The sequence below is a fragment of the Lithobates pipiens genome, unplaced genomic scaffold (genome assembly GCF_037356315.1).
Source record: "Lithobates pipiens isolate NorthernLeopardFrog02 unplaced genomic scaffold, aLitPip1_a1.2 Scaffold_30, whole genome shotgun sequence".
Taxonomy (NCBI): Eukaryota; Metazoa; Chordata; class Amphibia; order Anura; family Ranidae; genus Lithobates; species Lithobates pipiens.
This window is the reverse complement of record NW_027507791.1, coordinates 38,053,204-38,069,990: the sequence shown is the minus strand read 5'-3', so window position 1 is coordinate 38,069,990 and position 16,787 is coordinate 38,053,204. Positions and strand designations below refer to the sequence as shown.

General features: G+C 44.0%; 1 protein-coding gene across 4 annotated transcripts in view; it reads left to right on the top strand.

The window, feature by feature from the left end:
• LOC143942659 (Fc receptor-like protein 5) overlaps positions 1-16,301 on the top strand; it is a 51,749-nt gene extending 35,448 nt beyond the window's left edge. For 3 of the 4 annotated variants that reach the window (XM_077464037.1, XM_077464036.1, XM_077464038.1), the window contains 4 exons: positions 7,271-7,552; positions 8,878-9,135; positions 10,528-10,563; positions 11,746-15,184. In XM_077464037.1, coding sequence (XP_077320163.1) covers positions 7,271-7,552; positions 8,878-9,135; positions 10,528-10,563; positions 11,746-11,756 — 587 coding nt within the window. In that variant the 3' untranslated portion in view covers positions 11,757-15,184. Of the gene's footprint in view, positions 1-7,270; positions 7,553-8,877; positions 9,136-10,527; positions 10,564-11,745; positions 15,185-15,457 lie in introns of those variants that run through there. The other variant, XR_013264814.1, reaches the window with a different exon arrangement.
• The last annotated feature ends 486 nt before the right edge of the window (positions 16,302-16,787 follow it).

The window sequence follows — 16,787 nt, the reverse complement described above, 5'->3', positions numbered from 1 at the left end:
ATCTGAATATACAAAAATAATTCTGAAAACAAATTATTCTAACATAACGAATATGACGAAACAAAATTAATAACTTTATGAACAAATCCAAAATGAAACAAACTTTTCCATCGAATTTAAAAATGAATTTCAAAATGAATTTGAATTTAAAATGGAAACATTTTGCGATAAATACAGTGAGGCCGCGTACACACGCGCGGACTGTTCGCCCAACCTTGTTCGGCAAACAGTTTGTCAAACAGTCCGCTCAAAATTTGCATGAGCGGACTTGCCCACACACGAGCGGACTGTTTCAGCGAACTGTTTGCCAAACAGTTGGCTCAACTTTTGAAATGAACGGACTCGCCCACGTAAGGAGGAGGAAAATCCGCCCATTTCGAGCGCGTGTACAGGTAGGCGGGGCCCGCGAAGGAGACGTCGCGGGCTCCGCCGCCTGGAATGGGCTTAAAGGGGAACCCCAACGCCGAAAAAAATCGGCGTGGGGGTTCCCCCAAAGTCCACACCAGACCCTTGTCCGAGCACGCTACCCGGCCGGCCAGGAAAGGGGGGCGAGCGAGCGCGCCCCCCCTCCTGAGCCGTACCAGGCCACGTGCCCTCAACATGGGGGGGTGCCTTGGGGAAGGGGGGGCCGCGCGGCCCCCCCACCCCAAAGCACCTTGTCCCCATGTTGATGAGGACAAGGGCCTCTTCCCGACAACCCTGGCCATTGGTTGTCGGGGTCTGCGGGCGGGGGGCTTATCGGAATCCGGGAGCCCCCTTTAAGAAGGGGGCCCCCGGATACCGGCCCCCCACCCTATGTGAATGAGTATGGGGTACAATGTACCCCTACCCATTCACCTGTGAAATAAAGTACAAAAAAAAACACAACACATGGAAAAAGTATTTTATTGCACAGCCCCGGGGGTCTTCCGTCTTCGGGGGTCTTCTCGCCGGACTCCTCCGCTATGTGTGTGTAGCTCTTTTGCTAGCGGAGGAGTCCGGCTTTCTTCCTCCCCGCCGCCGGCCTCTTCTCCCGACTTCGGGGGTCTTGTCCCCCTCTTCGGTTCTTCTGCCGGGCCACCGCGCCTTCTTGTAGCTCTTTTACAGGCGGTGGCCCGGTCTTCTGTCGCCGCTGTCGTCGCCGCCGCCGCCTTCCGTTCTTGTTCTTCTTCTTGTTCTTCTTCTCCTGGAGATGTTGACTCGACGAGCTCTCCGGCCGGAATGCCAGAGCCGCGCTGTGCGGTCACTTATATAGTGACAATGGGGCGGGGTCACATGGTATATGTCACATGGGTTGGTCACATGGTGACCCCGCCCCCTTACGATGTCATAGTCCCCATGTGACATCAACCCATGTGACCAACCCATGTGACATATACCATGTGACACCGCCCCATTGTCACTATATAAGTGGCAGCGGAGCGTGTCCCTGGCATTCCGGCCAGGGAGCTCGTCGAGTCAACATCTCCAGGAGAAGAAGAAGAACAAGAAGAAGAACAAGAACGGAAGGCGGCGGCGGCGGCGACGACAGCGGCGACAGAAGACCGGGCCACCGCCTGTAAAAGAGCTACAAGAAGGCGCGGTGGCCCGGCAGAAGAACCGAAGAGGGGGACAAGACCCCCGAAGTCGGGAGAAGAGGCCGGCGGCGGGGAGGAAGAAAGCCGGACTCCTCCGCTAGCAAAAGAGCTACACACACATAGCGGAGGAGTCCGGCGAGAAGACCCCCGAAGACGGAAGACCCCCGGAGCTGTGCAATAAAATACTTTTTCCATGTGTTGTGTTTTTTTTTGTACTTTATTTCACAGGTGAATGGGTAGGGGTACATTGTACCCCATACTCATTCACATAGGGTGGGGGGCCGGTATCCGGGGGCCCCCTTCTTAAAGGGGGCTCCCGGATTCCGATAAGCCCCCCGCCCGCAGACCCCGACAACCAACGGCCAGGGTTGTCGGGAAGAGGCCCTTGTCCTCATCAACATGGGGACAAGGTGCTTTGGGGTGGGGGGGCCGCGCGGCCCCCCCTTCCCCAAGGCACCCCCCCATGTTGAGGGCACGCGGCCTGGTACGGCTCAGGAGGGGGGGCGCGCTCGCTCGCCCCCCTTTCCTGGCCGGCCGGGTAGCGTGCTCGGACAAGGGTCTGGTGTGGACTTTGGGGGAACCCCCACGCCGATTTTTTTCGGCGTTGGGGTTCCCCTTTAAGCCCATTCCAGGCGGCGGAGCCCGCGACGTCTCCTTCGCGGGCCCCGCCTACCTGTACACGCGCTCGAAATGGGCGGACTTTCCGAGCGGCAACAGTCCGCTCATTTCGAAAGTACAGCGGACAGGCCCACACACGGGCGGACTGTTCGCTCAAACACAGTTTCAGCGGACAGTTTTTCGGAATTTCCGAAAGACTTTGTCCGTCCAACTGTCCGCTGAAACTGTCCGCTGAAAGCCCACACACGAGCGGACTGTCCGCCCAAACACTGTTCAGCGGACAGGGTTGGGCGAACAGTCCGCCCGTGTGTACGCGGCCTAAGGTATAAAAGTGAAATAACATAATGATTCTACTTAGGCAGTTTTATAGACCAGAATAGAATAAAAGAATACAAAACAAAAGAATAGGATAGAATAAAATAGAAAATAAAACAGAATAAAATAGAAAGAAATAGAATAGAATGGCATGAAATAAAATAGGTAGAGTATAGCCATCTCCAAAATGTGAAACATGTATATACAGTTATGCACGAAACAAATCCAAATTTACAAAAAGAATCCAAATCTACAAAACAAATTCCGAAAAGGAATCATTCTAACATAATCGAAACAAAATTATTAACTCAACAAACAAATTAAAAATGAAACAAACTTTTCTGTCGAATTTGAAAATGAATTTTAATTTGAAAATGAAATGAATTTGAAAATGAATTTGAATTAAAAATGGAAGCATATTGCAATATATACAGTAAGGTATAAAAGCAAAATCAGATAATGATTCTGCTTAGGCTGCTTTATAGACAAGAATAGAATGAATAAAATAAAAAAAAGAATAGAATAGAAATTAATAGAATAGAATAAAATAGAAAATGAAACAGAATAGAACAGAAAGAAATAGAATAAAATAGGTAGCGTATAGCGATCTTCTGAAACATATATATACAGTAATATAGGAAACAAATCCAAATTTACAAAAAAAAATCCAAATATACTAAACAAATTCAGAAAACGAATCATTCTAACATAACGAATATGACGAAACAAAATTATTAATTGAACAAACAAATTTGAAACAATCTTCTGTCGAATTTGAAAATTAATTTTAATTTGAAAATGAATTTGAATTAAAAATGGAAGCATATTGCAATAAATACAGTAAGGTATAAAAGCGAAATAAGATAATGATTCTACTTAGGCTGCTTTATAGACTAGAATGAATAAAAAAAAGAAGAGAATAGAAAGTAATATAATAGAATAAAATAGAAATGAAACAGAATACAATAGAAAGAAATAGAATAAAATCAGAAGCGTATAGCGATCTTCCGAAATTAGAAACATATATATATACAGTAATATAGGAAACCAATCCAAATTTACAAAAGAAATCAAAATATACTAAACAAATTCCGAGAACGAATCATTCTAACATAACGAATATGACAAAACAAAATAATTAGCTTAATGAACAAATCCAAAATGAAACAAACTTTCCGTCATATTTTAAAATGAATTTGAATTTAAAATGGAAACATTTTGCAGTAAATACAGTAAGGTATAAAAGTGAAATAACATAATGATTCTACTTAGGCTGTTTTATAGAATAGAATAAAAGAATACAAGATAAAAGGATAGGATAGAATAAAATAGAAAATAAAACAGAATAAAATAGAAAGAAATAGAATGGCATAAAATTAAATAAAATAGGTAGAGTATAGCCATCTCCGAAATGTGAAACATGTATATACAGTAATGTACGAAACAAATCCAAATTTACAAAAATAATCCAAATCGACAAAACAAATTCCGAGAACGAATCATTCTAACATAACGAATAAGATGAAACAAAATGATTAGCTTAATGAACGAACCCAAAATGAAAGAAACGTTTCCGTCAAATTTAAAAATGGATTTGAAAATTAAATAAATTTAAAAATGAATTTGAAAATGAAATAAATTAAAAATGAATTTGAATTTAAAATGGAATATATTTGCAATAAATACAGTAAGGTATAAAAGTGAAATAACATAATGATTCTACTTAGGCTGTTTTATAGACTAGAATAGAATAAAAGAATACAAAATAAAAGAATAGGATAGAATAAAATAGAAAATAAAATAGAAAGAAATAGAATAGAATCGCATAAAATAAAATTAAATAGGTATAGTATAGCCATCCCCGAAATGTGAAACAGGTATATACAGTAAAGTACTAAACAAATCCAAATTTACAAAAAGAATCCAAATCGACAAAACAAATTCCGAAAACGGATCATTCTAACATAACGAAAATGACGAAACAAAATTATTAACTCAAAAAACTAATTTGAAATTAAACAAACTTTTCTGTCGAATTTGAAAATTAAATGAATTTGAAAATGAATTTTAATTTGAAAATGAATTTTAATTAGAAAATGAAATGAATTTGAAAATGAATTTTAATTAGAAAATGAAATGAATTTGAAAATGAATTTTAATTAAAAATGGAAGCATATTGCAATAAATACAGTAAGGTATAAAAGTGAAATAAGATCATGATTCTACTTAGGCTGCTTTATAGACTAGAATAAAATAAAAATAAAAAGAATAGAGTAGAAAGTAATAGCAAAGAATAAAATAGAAAACTAAGCAGAATAGAATAGAAAGAAATAGAATAAAATAGGTAGTGTATAGCGATCTTTTGAAATTGGAAACATGTATATACAGTAATATAGGAAACAAATCCAAATTTACAAAAGAAATCGAAATATACTAAACAAATTCCGAAAACGAATCATTCTAACAACGAATATGACAAAACAAAATGATTAGCTTAATGAACAAATCCAAAATAAAATAAACGTTTCCGTCGGGCACATCTCGAGCGTGCTGTGGGTTGTAAATCTCTAAATGAGCCTCAATTAGTGTACAGCAGGCATGTACTGGCCATCCGGACTACCGGGAGTTTCCCGGTGGGCCGATGGCTCAGTGGGCCACTCTGATGTAAGGGGGCTGCTGATGGGACACTCTGATGTAAGGGGGCTGCTGATAGGACACTCTGATGTAACGGGGCTGCTGAAGGGACACTCTGATGTAAGGGGGCTGGTGATGGGACACTCTGATGTAAGGGGGTGCTGATGGGACACTCTGATGTAAGGGGGTGCTGATGGGACACTCTGATGTAAGGGGGCTGCTGATGAGACACTCTGATGTAAGGGGGCTGGTGATGGGACACTGTGATGTAAGGGGGCTGCTGATGGGACACTCTGATGTAAGGGGGTGCTGATGGGACACTCTGATGTAGGGGGGTGCTGATGGGACACTCTGATGTAGGGGGGCTGGTGATGGGACACTCTGATATAAGGGGGTAATGATGGGACACTCTGATATAAGGGGGTGATGATGGGACACTCTGATGTAAGGGGGTGCTGATGGGACACTCTGATGTAAGGGGGTGCTGATGGGACACTCTGATGTAAGGGGGCTGCTGATGAGACACTCTGATGTAAGGGGGCTGGTGATGGGACACTCTGATGTAAGGGGGCTGCTGATGGGACACTCTGATGTAAGGGGGTGCTGATGGGACACTCTGATGTAGGGGGGTGCTGATGGGACACTCTGATGTAGGGGGGCTGGTGATGGGACACTCTGATATAAGGGGGTGATGATGGGACACTCTGATATAAGGGGGTGATGATGGAACACTCTGATGTATGGGGGCTGCTCATGGGACACTCTGATGTAAGGGGGCTGGTAATGGGACACTCTGATGTAAGGGGGCTGGTAATGGGACGCTCTGATGTAAGGGAGTGCTGATGGGACACTCTGATGTATGGGAGTGCTGATGGGACACTCTGATGTATGGCAGTGCTGATGGGACACTCTGATGTAAGGGAGCAGGTGATGGGACACTCTGATGTAAGGGGGTGCTGATGGGACACTCTGATGTAAGGGGGCCGGTGATGGGACACTCTGATGTAAGGGGGTGCTGATGGGACACTCTGATGTATGGGGGCTGGTGATGGGACACTCTGATGTAAGGGGGCTGCTGATGGGACACTCTGATGTAAGGGGGTGCTGATAGGACACTCTGATGTGTGGGGGCTGCTCATGGGACACTCTGATATAAGGGGGTGATGATGGGACACTCTGATGTAAGGGGGTGCTGATGGGACACTCTGATGTAAGGGAGTGCTAATGGGACACTCTGATGTAAGGGGGTGCTGATGGGACACTCTGTTGTAAGGGGGCTGCTCATGGGGCACTCTGATGTAAGGGGGCTGGTGATGGAACACTCTGATGTAAGGGGGTGCTGATAGGACACTCTGATGTGTGGGGGCTGCTCATGGGACACTCTGATATAAGGGGGTGATGATGGGACACTCTGATGTAAGGGGGTGCTGATGGGACACTCTGATGTATGGGGGCTGCTGATGGGACACTCTGATGTAAGGGAGTGCTGATGGGACACTCTGATGTAAGGGGGCTGGTGATGGGACACTCTGATGTAAGGGAGTGCTGATGGAACACTCTGATGTAAGGGGGTGCTGATGGGACACTCTGATGTAAGGGGGTGCTGATGGGACACTCTAATGTAAGGGGGCTGGTGATGGGACACTCTGATGTAAGGGGGCTGGTGATGGGACACTCTGATGTAAGGGGGTGCTGATGGGACACTCTGATGTAAGGGGGCTGGTGATGGGACACTCTGATGTAAGGGGGTGCTGATGGGACACTCTGATGTAAGGGGGCTGGTGATGGGACACTCTGATGTAAGGGGTGCTGATGGGACACTCAAAATGTAAGTGGGCCGGTCTGGATGAAGTCCAGGGCCAAATTTCTGTCCCAGTCCAGCCGTGCTGTACAGGCAGTTGAATAGTAAACTTCATGCAAAAAAGCATTTTCTCTACTTTCCCGGTTTAGGGACGGTGACAGACAGTCATCAAATAGTGAGAGCTAATCTCCCCAGTGGGGGTTACAGTTGGCTGGTTGAACCTGTCGGAGGTCCTACACTTCTCCAGTCCGGCCACAAAAAGGACACAAGTTGTCTGGAGCTCCATTGACATTCTTGGAGAACTTTTGTGAAATTCAATTAGATTGATGGACTTTTTTTTTTTCAGCTCATCTGATCCTTCAGAGGCCCACCTCCGTCTATGAAGGGGACTCCCTGACCCTCAGATGTTACACCATTTATGCCTACCGTGCAGTGAACACAACGTTCTTCAAAGACGATAAAGAAATATTTTTCTCAGCCTCCGATATTGAGTTCCGTATTGATAAGGTAGACAGACGTGCGACTGGGACGTACAAATGCACCCAACGGCTACAAAGCACGTCTTCCTTTTATAAAACTCCCAGACCTTTTGAAACGATGTCAGCTAAAGCCCATATAACTGTGCGAGGTGAGTCATGACTTTTTCTTTGTTCCGGTCCCTAGAAGATATTTGGCTCTTGTTATCGGCTTACTGATTTCCATGGAAGTCTGTATGGGGGGGGCGGCAATTTACTAAAACTGGAGCACTCAGAATCTGGTGCAACTGTGCATGGTAGTCAATCAACTTCTAACTTCAGCTTGTTCAATTAAGCATTGACAATAAAACCTGGAAGCTGATTGGTTTCTCTGCGGAGCTGCACCACATTTTGCACGCTCCGGTTTTAGTAAATCAACCCCTTTAAGTCTTTAAGTCAAATCACAGGCATCCCCTGCAGTCTTTGTATTTATGGGAGACTTTCAGAGGTGCCCAAGGTCTAAGGATTGCTGGGTCTGTTCCTTTTCTTGCTAAAACACTAAGGGAAGCTGGATATAGACAAAAAAGTCAGTGCTGCTACCCATACATCACATAGAAAGCAGAGCTCCCAGGTGCTCGATCCACAGTCGTTGGCTGAGTAGGGAAATGAGGAAAAGATGATCCGCACTCCGGTGATTGCTATTAAAAAATGTAGTATTTATTAACAAGCCACAGTGACCAAACGCAAATAAGAAAGGTTGACGCGTTTCAGCCTATAAGGCCTTAGTCATAACCACCATAACCCCCATGGTTATGACTAAGGCCTTATAGGCTGAAACATGTCAACATTTCTTACCTGTGTTTGGTCACTGTGGATGACTAATAAATACTACATTTTTTAAGAGCAAGCACCGGAGTGCGGATCATCTTTTCCTCACTAAGGGAAGCTGTCCATTAAAACTGCATGTAAATTCGTGCAAATGGTGCAAAATTGAATTTTTCTCAGGCTATAAATTTCTGCAAGTTGAATGTGATTTATTGAATAAAAATACGGTGCGAATGGGGAAAATACAGCATTATGGCCACTACATGTAGCATTCTTATTTCCTATGATACCCAGCACCATCTAGTAACCATAATGTTGTTGTTTCTTTATTCAAACTTTTTTTTTTTTCAATGACCTGCAGTTGGATGGAAATCCGGGAGAAGGAAGGCCAAGGCCAGGTAGTGGGCCATGGCCTTGTGGTTGAGAACCACTATGTTACATTCAACTTATGTCCTTGACTGAGGGTTCAACTCCGATCAATGTCTTAATGGTAAAGTATCTCAATTCTGTTAACACAATTTATCTGGGAAACGTTTAAAATTCTCTTCTACCCCCACCCAGTCTTGCCTTGGTATACCCAATTCATCTGCGGAAGAATATAAAGGGAAAACATAAGATCCAGTGAAGTACATATGGTATGGTCCAAAAATACTCTCAATTTCTAATTTTGCAGCTGTAAGTAGACCAGTGGTGACCTTCACACCCAACCGGAGAAATCTTTTACCTGGGGACTCCGTGACCCTAACATGTGACTTGGGGTCTGCCATTCAAGGTGACCAGACCTATTACTGGTACAAGGATGGGAAAGTGCTGGATATCAATGTCCGTAAATTCACCATCTCATCAGCTTCCGGGAGAGATGGTGGAGAGTACAAGTGTCGCACTAAATCAAGCTACATCAGTTATGCCGCCAGCCTGGAAGTCAGCAATGGTAAGCGCACTGCGGTCCAAGGGTGCATACCCCTCAAATGCAGGAGTTATCATTAGTGATGAACACATTCGCTATAAGGATACCCAGAATTAGTATAATCTGCCTCTTAGATGGGCTTTTCCTTCATAGGTTTCTAAGTGTAAGAAGGATTGTGAGCCCCTTTCAGTCTACATCAGTTTTTCTTAACTCTAGTCCCCAAGTATTTATTAACCATCCACAGTCACCAAACGCAAATAAGAAAGGTTGACGCATTTCAGCCTATAAGGCCTTAGTCATAACCACCATAACCTCCATGGTTATGACTAAGGCCTTATAGGCCGAAACGATGGTGACCAGACCTATTACTGGTACTGTACAGTACAGGTCATGTTTTGAGGATTTCCCTCAGATGAAACGGCTGTGGTGATTACTAAGGCAGTGAAACTGATCAAATCACCTGTTGGGGCACCTTGAGGCCTGGAGTTGAGAAACATTGGTCTACATCATAATCGATCCTGGTTAAGGTATCCACATCATGACAAAACATAATCATAAGAAGGTTTAGGTCAGATGTGATGGATCCAAAATCAATTGGATCTGAAGGGGCCAGCCATCATGAAAATCCCAAAATAGTCAACGGGCTTCAGGGGTTTTGAGAGGCCTTCATCAGGGCTCAAAGTTGCTGGTAAAAAAAAAAAAAGGTGGTGTCCACTTTTCAGTTTTCTCAGTTTTTGGGTGGGAACCCACAAATCTGATGACCTTCAAAGACTCTGGTGGTGAGATGTCCCTCAACCAGGGTCTCCATCATCCTTCACAAAGTTGTAATCATTGCTGGCATAAACAGCATATCATAAACAACTCGGCCCCACCAATGACCAAAACCCTTCGTAACACTAGAGTAAAAAAACAAAAAACAAAAAAAAAGAGGACGCACCGGCATAGTGCATTATCCCACAGCCTTTATTTAGGATTTAAACAGCATAAAATATACTCACAAACACAAGTTAATAAAATGTATTAAGTTATTCGGCCAAAGCCAAAACGCCCCGAACTCGACAGGCGTCACAGATCGGGGAGACCTCACCGGGATCCTAATTGATTGACACGTTTCAAAGGATATATCTTCTTCAAAGCCTAGTTAACTGCATTCTATCAGATCAAAGATCAAGCCATTCTGGGCTGTCCAAGGGGATGATAACAATCCCTTTAGTAACATTGTGGGACCCGTTATAAAATATTTTTAGACTACAGTGTTTACATTGCGTGTTTTGTATTTGACAAGGAGCCAGACTTGCAAGATGGCCGGTCTGGGGCTAATTATATGCAAGGTGACGGGATTGTTTTCCCAGTAAAGAAATTATTGATGAAAACAATACTCATATATTTATATTTATTAAATTATTCACATTTCAGGTGCCACCAAGGGAGTACATACACCTGGAACTTCAGGTATGTATTAAACTTGTTTTTACTTTACATTCAGTTATAGTGTTTTTGCTGTTCAGAATGAAAGAATCAGGGTAGGAGCGGGGAGAAAGTAGAATGGGGAGCTCAGTGGGAAGAAAAGGGGGGGTAAGTCAAAGTGAAATTGAGATAAAGTGGATAGAGAAGGCAGGCGAAAAGTGGGAGGTGTGGGTAAGAGAAGGGGCAGAGAAGGAGAAGGGTAAGAAAGGGAAGAACGGTGTAGAGTAGGGGGAATGGTTTAGAGAAGGGTCAGAGCTGGGGAAGGGAGGTGAGGTGAGGGATCAAGAGAGAGGGGGTGGAGGGGGAAAGGGGGGTGAGAGAGGAGGCAAAGAAGAAGAAAGGTGGGAAGAAGAGAAGGGAAGAAGAGGATGAAGGAGGAAGAACAATGGTGTAGAGTAGGGGGAATGGTTTAGAGAAGGGTCAGAGCTGGGGAAGGGAGGTGAGGTGAGGGATGAAGAGAGAGGGGGTGGAGGGGGGAAGGGGGGTGAGAGAGGAGGCAAAGAAGAAGAAAGGTGGGAAGAAGAGAAGGGAAGAAGAGGATGAAGGAGGAAGAACAATGGTGTAGCGTAGGGGGAATGGTTTAGAGAAGGGTCAGAGCTGGGGAAGGGAGGTAAGGGGAGGGATGAAGAGAGAGGGGGTGGAGGGGGAAAGGGGGGTGAGAGAGGAGGCAATGAAGAAGTAAGGTGAGAGGAAGAGATTGGAAGAAGAGGAGGAAGAACAATGGTGTAGAGTAGAGGGAATGATATAGAGAAGGAGGCAGAGCTTGGGGAGGGAAGTGAGAGGAGGGATGAAGAGAGAGGGGGCAGATAAGAAGGGGAAGTGAGAGAAGGTGAGAGGAAGAGATAGGAATAAGTGGATGAAAAAAGGTGTAAAGTAGGGGGAATGGTTTAGAGAGGATGGCAGAGCGGGGAGGAGGGGGAGGGGCTAGTAAGAGAAGGAGAGATGAAGAGAAAAGGGGAGAAGAGGAGGAAAAGGGGAGGAAGAGTTGGGGGAGTGGGTGAGAGATAGAGCAGAAGAAGAGGAATGAAAGGGGAAGAGATGGGCAGAAGGGGAGGAAAAAGATGTGGAGTAGGGGGAATAAGGTGGCCATAAGTATTAAAGATTTTGCCGCCTTGAGGTACGATTGGACATTTGCTCTCTTATGTCTCCTTTGGGATGAATTTTCAGGCACAAACTGAGTACGAAAAACCTAAATGAAGCAACAAACAACACCAGGCTCTAAACACGATTAGTGACAGGGTCCATCAAAGCAATAACAGAATTCACTGTACTGAGCTCTCACATCCTTGTAAGACCCTGTGCTTGTATATCCATAATCATGCAGAAGAAACATTAATCTGAACTTTGCTTTCAAACATTGTTGCATGAACCTCTGCTTATATTAATGAAGACCATGTAGAATCCAGATTGGGTTGAGTATGACATCTATATAACAACCTCTTCTTCTATAGCAAGGACCAAACAGTGGTAAAGGCTGAGTTGATCACCACCATAATTGAAAAGGTAACATTAATGGCCATCATTTGTACAAAGGACTACCCTCTGCCATCGGGCATCCTCAGAAGAACCTCTTCTTCTTTGCCAAGGACCAGACACCAAGGCTGTATTGGTCTCAGCCATAAGATATCCCCTGTTCATTAATGGCCATCATTTGTACAAAGGACTGAGCTCCGAGATCAGACATCTTCACGAGAACCTCTTCTTCTTTACCAAAAACCTAAGAGTGGTCGATGCGGAGTTGACCTCCATCATAATAGCAAAAAGTATCTTTTGTTCATTATTGGCCATCATTTGTACAAAGGACTGGGCTCCGCCATCAGGTTACTTCATGAAATCCTCTTCTCCTTTACCAAGGTCCAAAGAGTGGTCAAGGCTGAGTTGAACTCCACCATAATTGCAAAGTTATCTCCTGCTCATTATTGGCCATCATTTGTACAAAGGACTGAGATCAGACATCTTCACGAGAACCTCTTCTTCTTTACCAAAAACCTAAGAGTGGTCGATGCGGAGTTGACCTCCATCATAATAGCAAAAAGTATCTTTTGTTCATTATCGGCCATCATTTGTACAAAGGACTGAGCTCTGCCATCAGGTTACTTCATGAAAACCTCTTCTCCTTTACCAAGGTCCAAAGAGTGGTCAAGGCCGAGTTGACCTCCACCATAATTGCAAAGTTATCTCTTGCTCATTATTGGCCATCATTTGTACAAAGGACTGAGGTCAGACATCTTCACGAGAACCTCGCCTTAGCCCTTGACATCCCAGTAAAAGTTATATTGACTTCAAACATTCATCCAATGTCTTCCAGACCAAACTGTTGTAAGAAGCTTTGGTAAAACAAATTCTTTGGTCTTCAGTGAACAGGAAAAGTGTATCACTTTATCCACTATTGTGGAACAGAAGGGCACAATCCTTAATGGGAACGGCTATGCCCAGAGTAAGGCAGATATGGATTCTTAAAGGAGATGGAAGGTTCTTTTGGTGAAAGCGTCATCGTAGAACTTTCATTGGTGGTACAAAATCAAGGCAACCTCTTCATTAGGACTCCCATCAAACCATCGTGGCAAATTGATTATGGCGGCAGTCCTGTTGTACAAATAGCAAAGGGTAGTCCTGATGCAGAGAGAGCACACCTATCAATAAAAGTTCTTTGTTGACATTTACACCTACCATCTCCTATTGGATCCATTCCTACCTACCCGTGAGCATATTCTTTCCCATAAGAGATTGTCCTCTCATCTTCTACACCAAGGACCTTTTACTGTCCTTGTGCTCAAGACGAGCATCCTATAGGCACAAGGATCTCCTTAGCTTTTCTTGCGGAATGTTGTAAGTTGGCACCTACTGGCATCTTTTGTCTTTTGCATTCTTGTTTTCAGATTAGCACAATATGCTTTTTGTTTAACCATAAACCGAACAATAATGCTTCATATATTACCAAAGGAACAGGTCTTCTTGAAAGCTTAACCTTCCGCTCTACCCACCCACTGGTACTCACCTTTGCCAAGCTCCACTGCCACTCTCCGTCTATACACAAAGTGCAGCACTCATGATATATACAGTAGCAATGATGCTTATATTAAAAAAAAAAAAAAAAAAAATGATACCAAGTTCCCGAAAGTCCCAAACGTCAAAGTCCAAAGAATGTGAACACCTCCAAAGTGTCAGAGAAGTAAACTTGCGTACAATATTCTCACACCATCCACCAGTAGTGAGCACACAGAGCTTCTTACCAGAATAATTTGACTCCCATTAAACTGTGCGGTCTTGTTATATAAAGCCCCGTACACACTATCAGATTATCTGCTGAGTTTTTCCTTCAGATTTACCAAAACCATGTAGTAGAAGGGCCTGCTTGATTGCATACACATTGAAACTCCTAAGGTTTGACCTCATATTATATGGTTTTGGTAAATCTGAAGGAAAAAGTCAGCAGATAATCTGATAGTGTGTACGGGGCTTTAGACCTCCCAGACCTCATTTGCACAGCCAACTCAGCAAGGCCACCTTCATCTGACCACAGCCGCACCGTGGGTTCGACAGGGTTAACTTCCTGAATGTCATTCCCCACCAGCGGTCTGGAATCATTCAACCTCCATATGTACTCCACTCATAAAAGGCAAAATAGAATAACCACATAGTGCAGAAAAAACCCAACTATTTATTAAAATTATTCCCTCACATTGCGATAGAAAAGATAAGCATATCATAAACTCCAAATGCAATTTCCCGAAAAGCTTGGCGCGGTCTTTAGCGTGATGACGTTACACATCACGTACACTGATCCCTATGCGTTTCGTCCTATAGTGACATCATCACGACTCTGAATCTTTTAGAACCCTAGGTCTAAACCCTGTTTAAAGTGGAAGTAAACCCATCCATTTACACAGTTAAAAAAAAAAAAGGCATGCCGGGAATGCTAACTGCACATTGGCTGTGCTCTCAGCCAAACTATCAATACCATCCAATGGCTGGTGTCATAACGAATCACATGTGCAGCACCATAGCAGTTGAAAATTAAACAGAGGCAAAGATGGCGGCTTCCTTGGCTGAAAACGATAGGAGAGTTTACTTTAACTTTAAAAGAGAAGTCCATCTTTCCCGTTAAACCCATATTTAGGTTGTCCACAGGCCCCATGCCACCCTCTTACTGACTCCAAGGGTTTTTTCCCCTGTGGGCTCCTTTTTTTTTTTTATTATTATTTGGTATGGCTGTGCGTGGCTCCTCTCGCACAGCCACATCATTCGTTCACAGGACTCTATGAATGAAAAAACGACAAGTCCCATCTGCCGCCACAATAGAGAGACTCCCAATGGAGCACAAGTGTGGTGACGTCGCCTCCCTCGTAGTCCATTGATACGTTCTTCAGCACCATAACTGAATTACAGAACATCAGCTGGAGGGGAAGTCTGCAGGATCCTGTAGCAGAAGCCGGCCATCTTGCCACGCACAGAAAAATACAAAAAAACTATTACAGAGCACACAGCCACCATGGAGGGCATATGGGGGACTAATGTCATCATCACTTATCTCTTTGTTCAGTTATAAGACTGCTCACTATATTGTCATACATGCATGCTAATATAATAAAACCTCTCTAATCTACCTCTTGTTGGAGATCTCCTTCCAGCCCAAGTCAAATTGAACTGATCTGAACTGATCTCAGATGCCCATGTACACTGGGCTCCAACCACATGAAATGCATCACACTAGAACAGGGTTTCTCAGCGCCAGTCCTCAAGGTACCCCAACAGGTCATGTTTTGGAACCCTAGGTCTAAACCCTGTTTAAAAGAGAAGTCCATCTTTCCTGTTAAACCCATATTTAGGTTGGCCACAGGCCCCATGCCACCCTCCTACTGACTCCAAGGGTTTGGAGGACCACAGGACTCTATGAATGAAAAAAACGACAAGTCCCATCTGCCGCCACAATAGAGAGACTCATAATGGAGCACAAGTGTGGTGACGTCGCCTCCCTCGTAGTCCATCGATACGTTCTTCAGCCCCGTAACTGAAGATCTGTACCCAATTACAGAACATCAGCTGGATGGAAAGTCTGCAGGATCCTACGCATTGCATCCGCCATCCACTTATCAAAGTTTTATTAAAAAAACTAAATACATCATTTTTTTATTAATCAGTATGGTCACGTTTAATTATCTGTTTATTATCCAGCCCCTCCTTATTGGATTGTAAGTTCCCAAGAGCAGGCCCTTCCTAATCCGCTTGTATAGAACTGTTGCTGTATTGTCTTCCTGTATATTGTAAAGTGCTGCGCAAGCTGTTGGCGCTATATAAATCCTGTATAATAATAATCTTTTCGAAAAACATGGAGTTAGCTTTCAAGGTCCATGCCATTGCCAATACAAGGTCAATGAAGTCCTATGTGACCTTGTTTATGCCTGGCTGTTTGGGACCAACTACTACATCACGGGAGAAAGGAGTTCATGTCCTTAGCGGGTATGGATGAAGGCTCTGGCAGAAGGATGGAGCAGGAAGGGAGCGAGGCTCAGAGGAGCATCAGTGGGTGCAAATGTGTCTGGATGTGAAATCAGAAGCCGGCCATCTTGCCACGCACAGAAATACTAAACTACTACAGAGGACACAGCCACCATGGAGGGCATATGGGGATTTATGTCATCATCACTTATCTCTTTGTTATGGAAATCTCAATATATTGTCATTATATACAGCATGCTAATATAATAAAAATCTCACTAGTATACCTCTTGTTGGAGATATCCTTACAGCCCAAGTCAAATTGAACTGATCTCAGATGCCCATGTACACCGGGCTTCAACCACATGAAATGCATCACACTAGAACAGGGTTTCTCAACTCGTCCTCAAGGTGCCCCAACAGGTCATGTTTTCAGGCTCGCCATTATTTTGCACAGGTGATTTGATCAGTTTCACTACCTTAGTAATTACCACAGCTTTTTCACCTGAGGGAAATCTTGAAAACATGACCTGTTGGGGCGCCTTGAGGGCTGGAATTGAGAAACACTGCACTAGAACGTTTCTCAACTCCAGTCGTCAAGTACCCCCCAAAAAGGCCGTGTTTTCAGGTTCCCCCCCCCCTCAGATGAAACAGCTGTGGTAATTACCAAGGCAGTGAAACTGATCAAATCACCTATGCAAGATCATGGAAAGCCTGAAGACATGACCTGTTGGGGGTACTCTAGGACTGGAGTTGAGAAACATTGCACT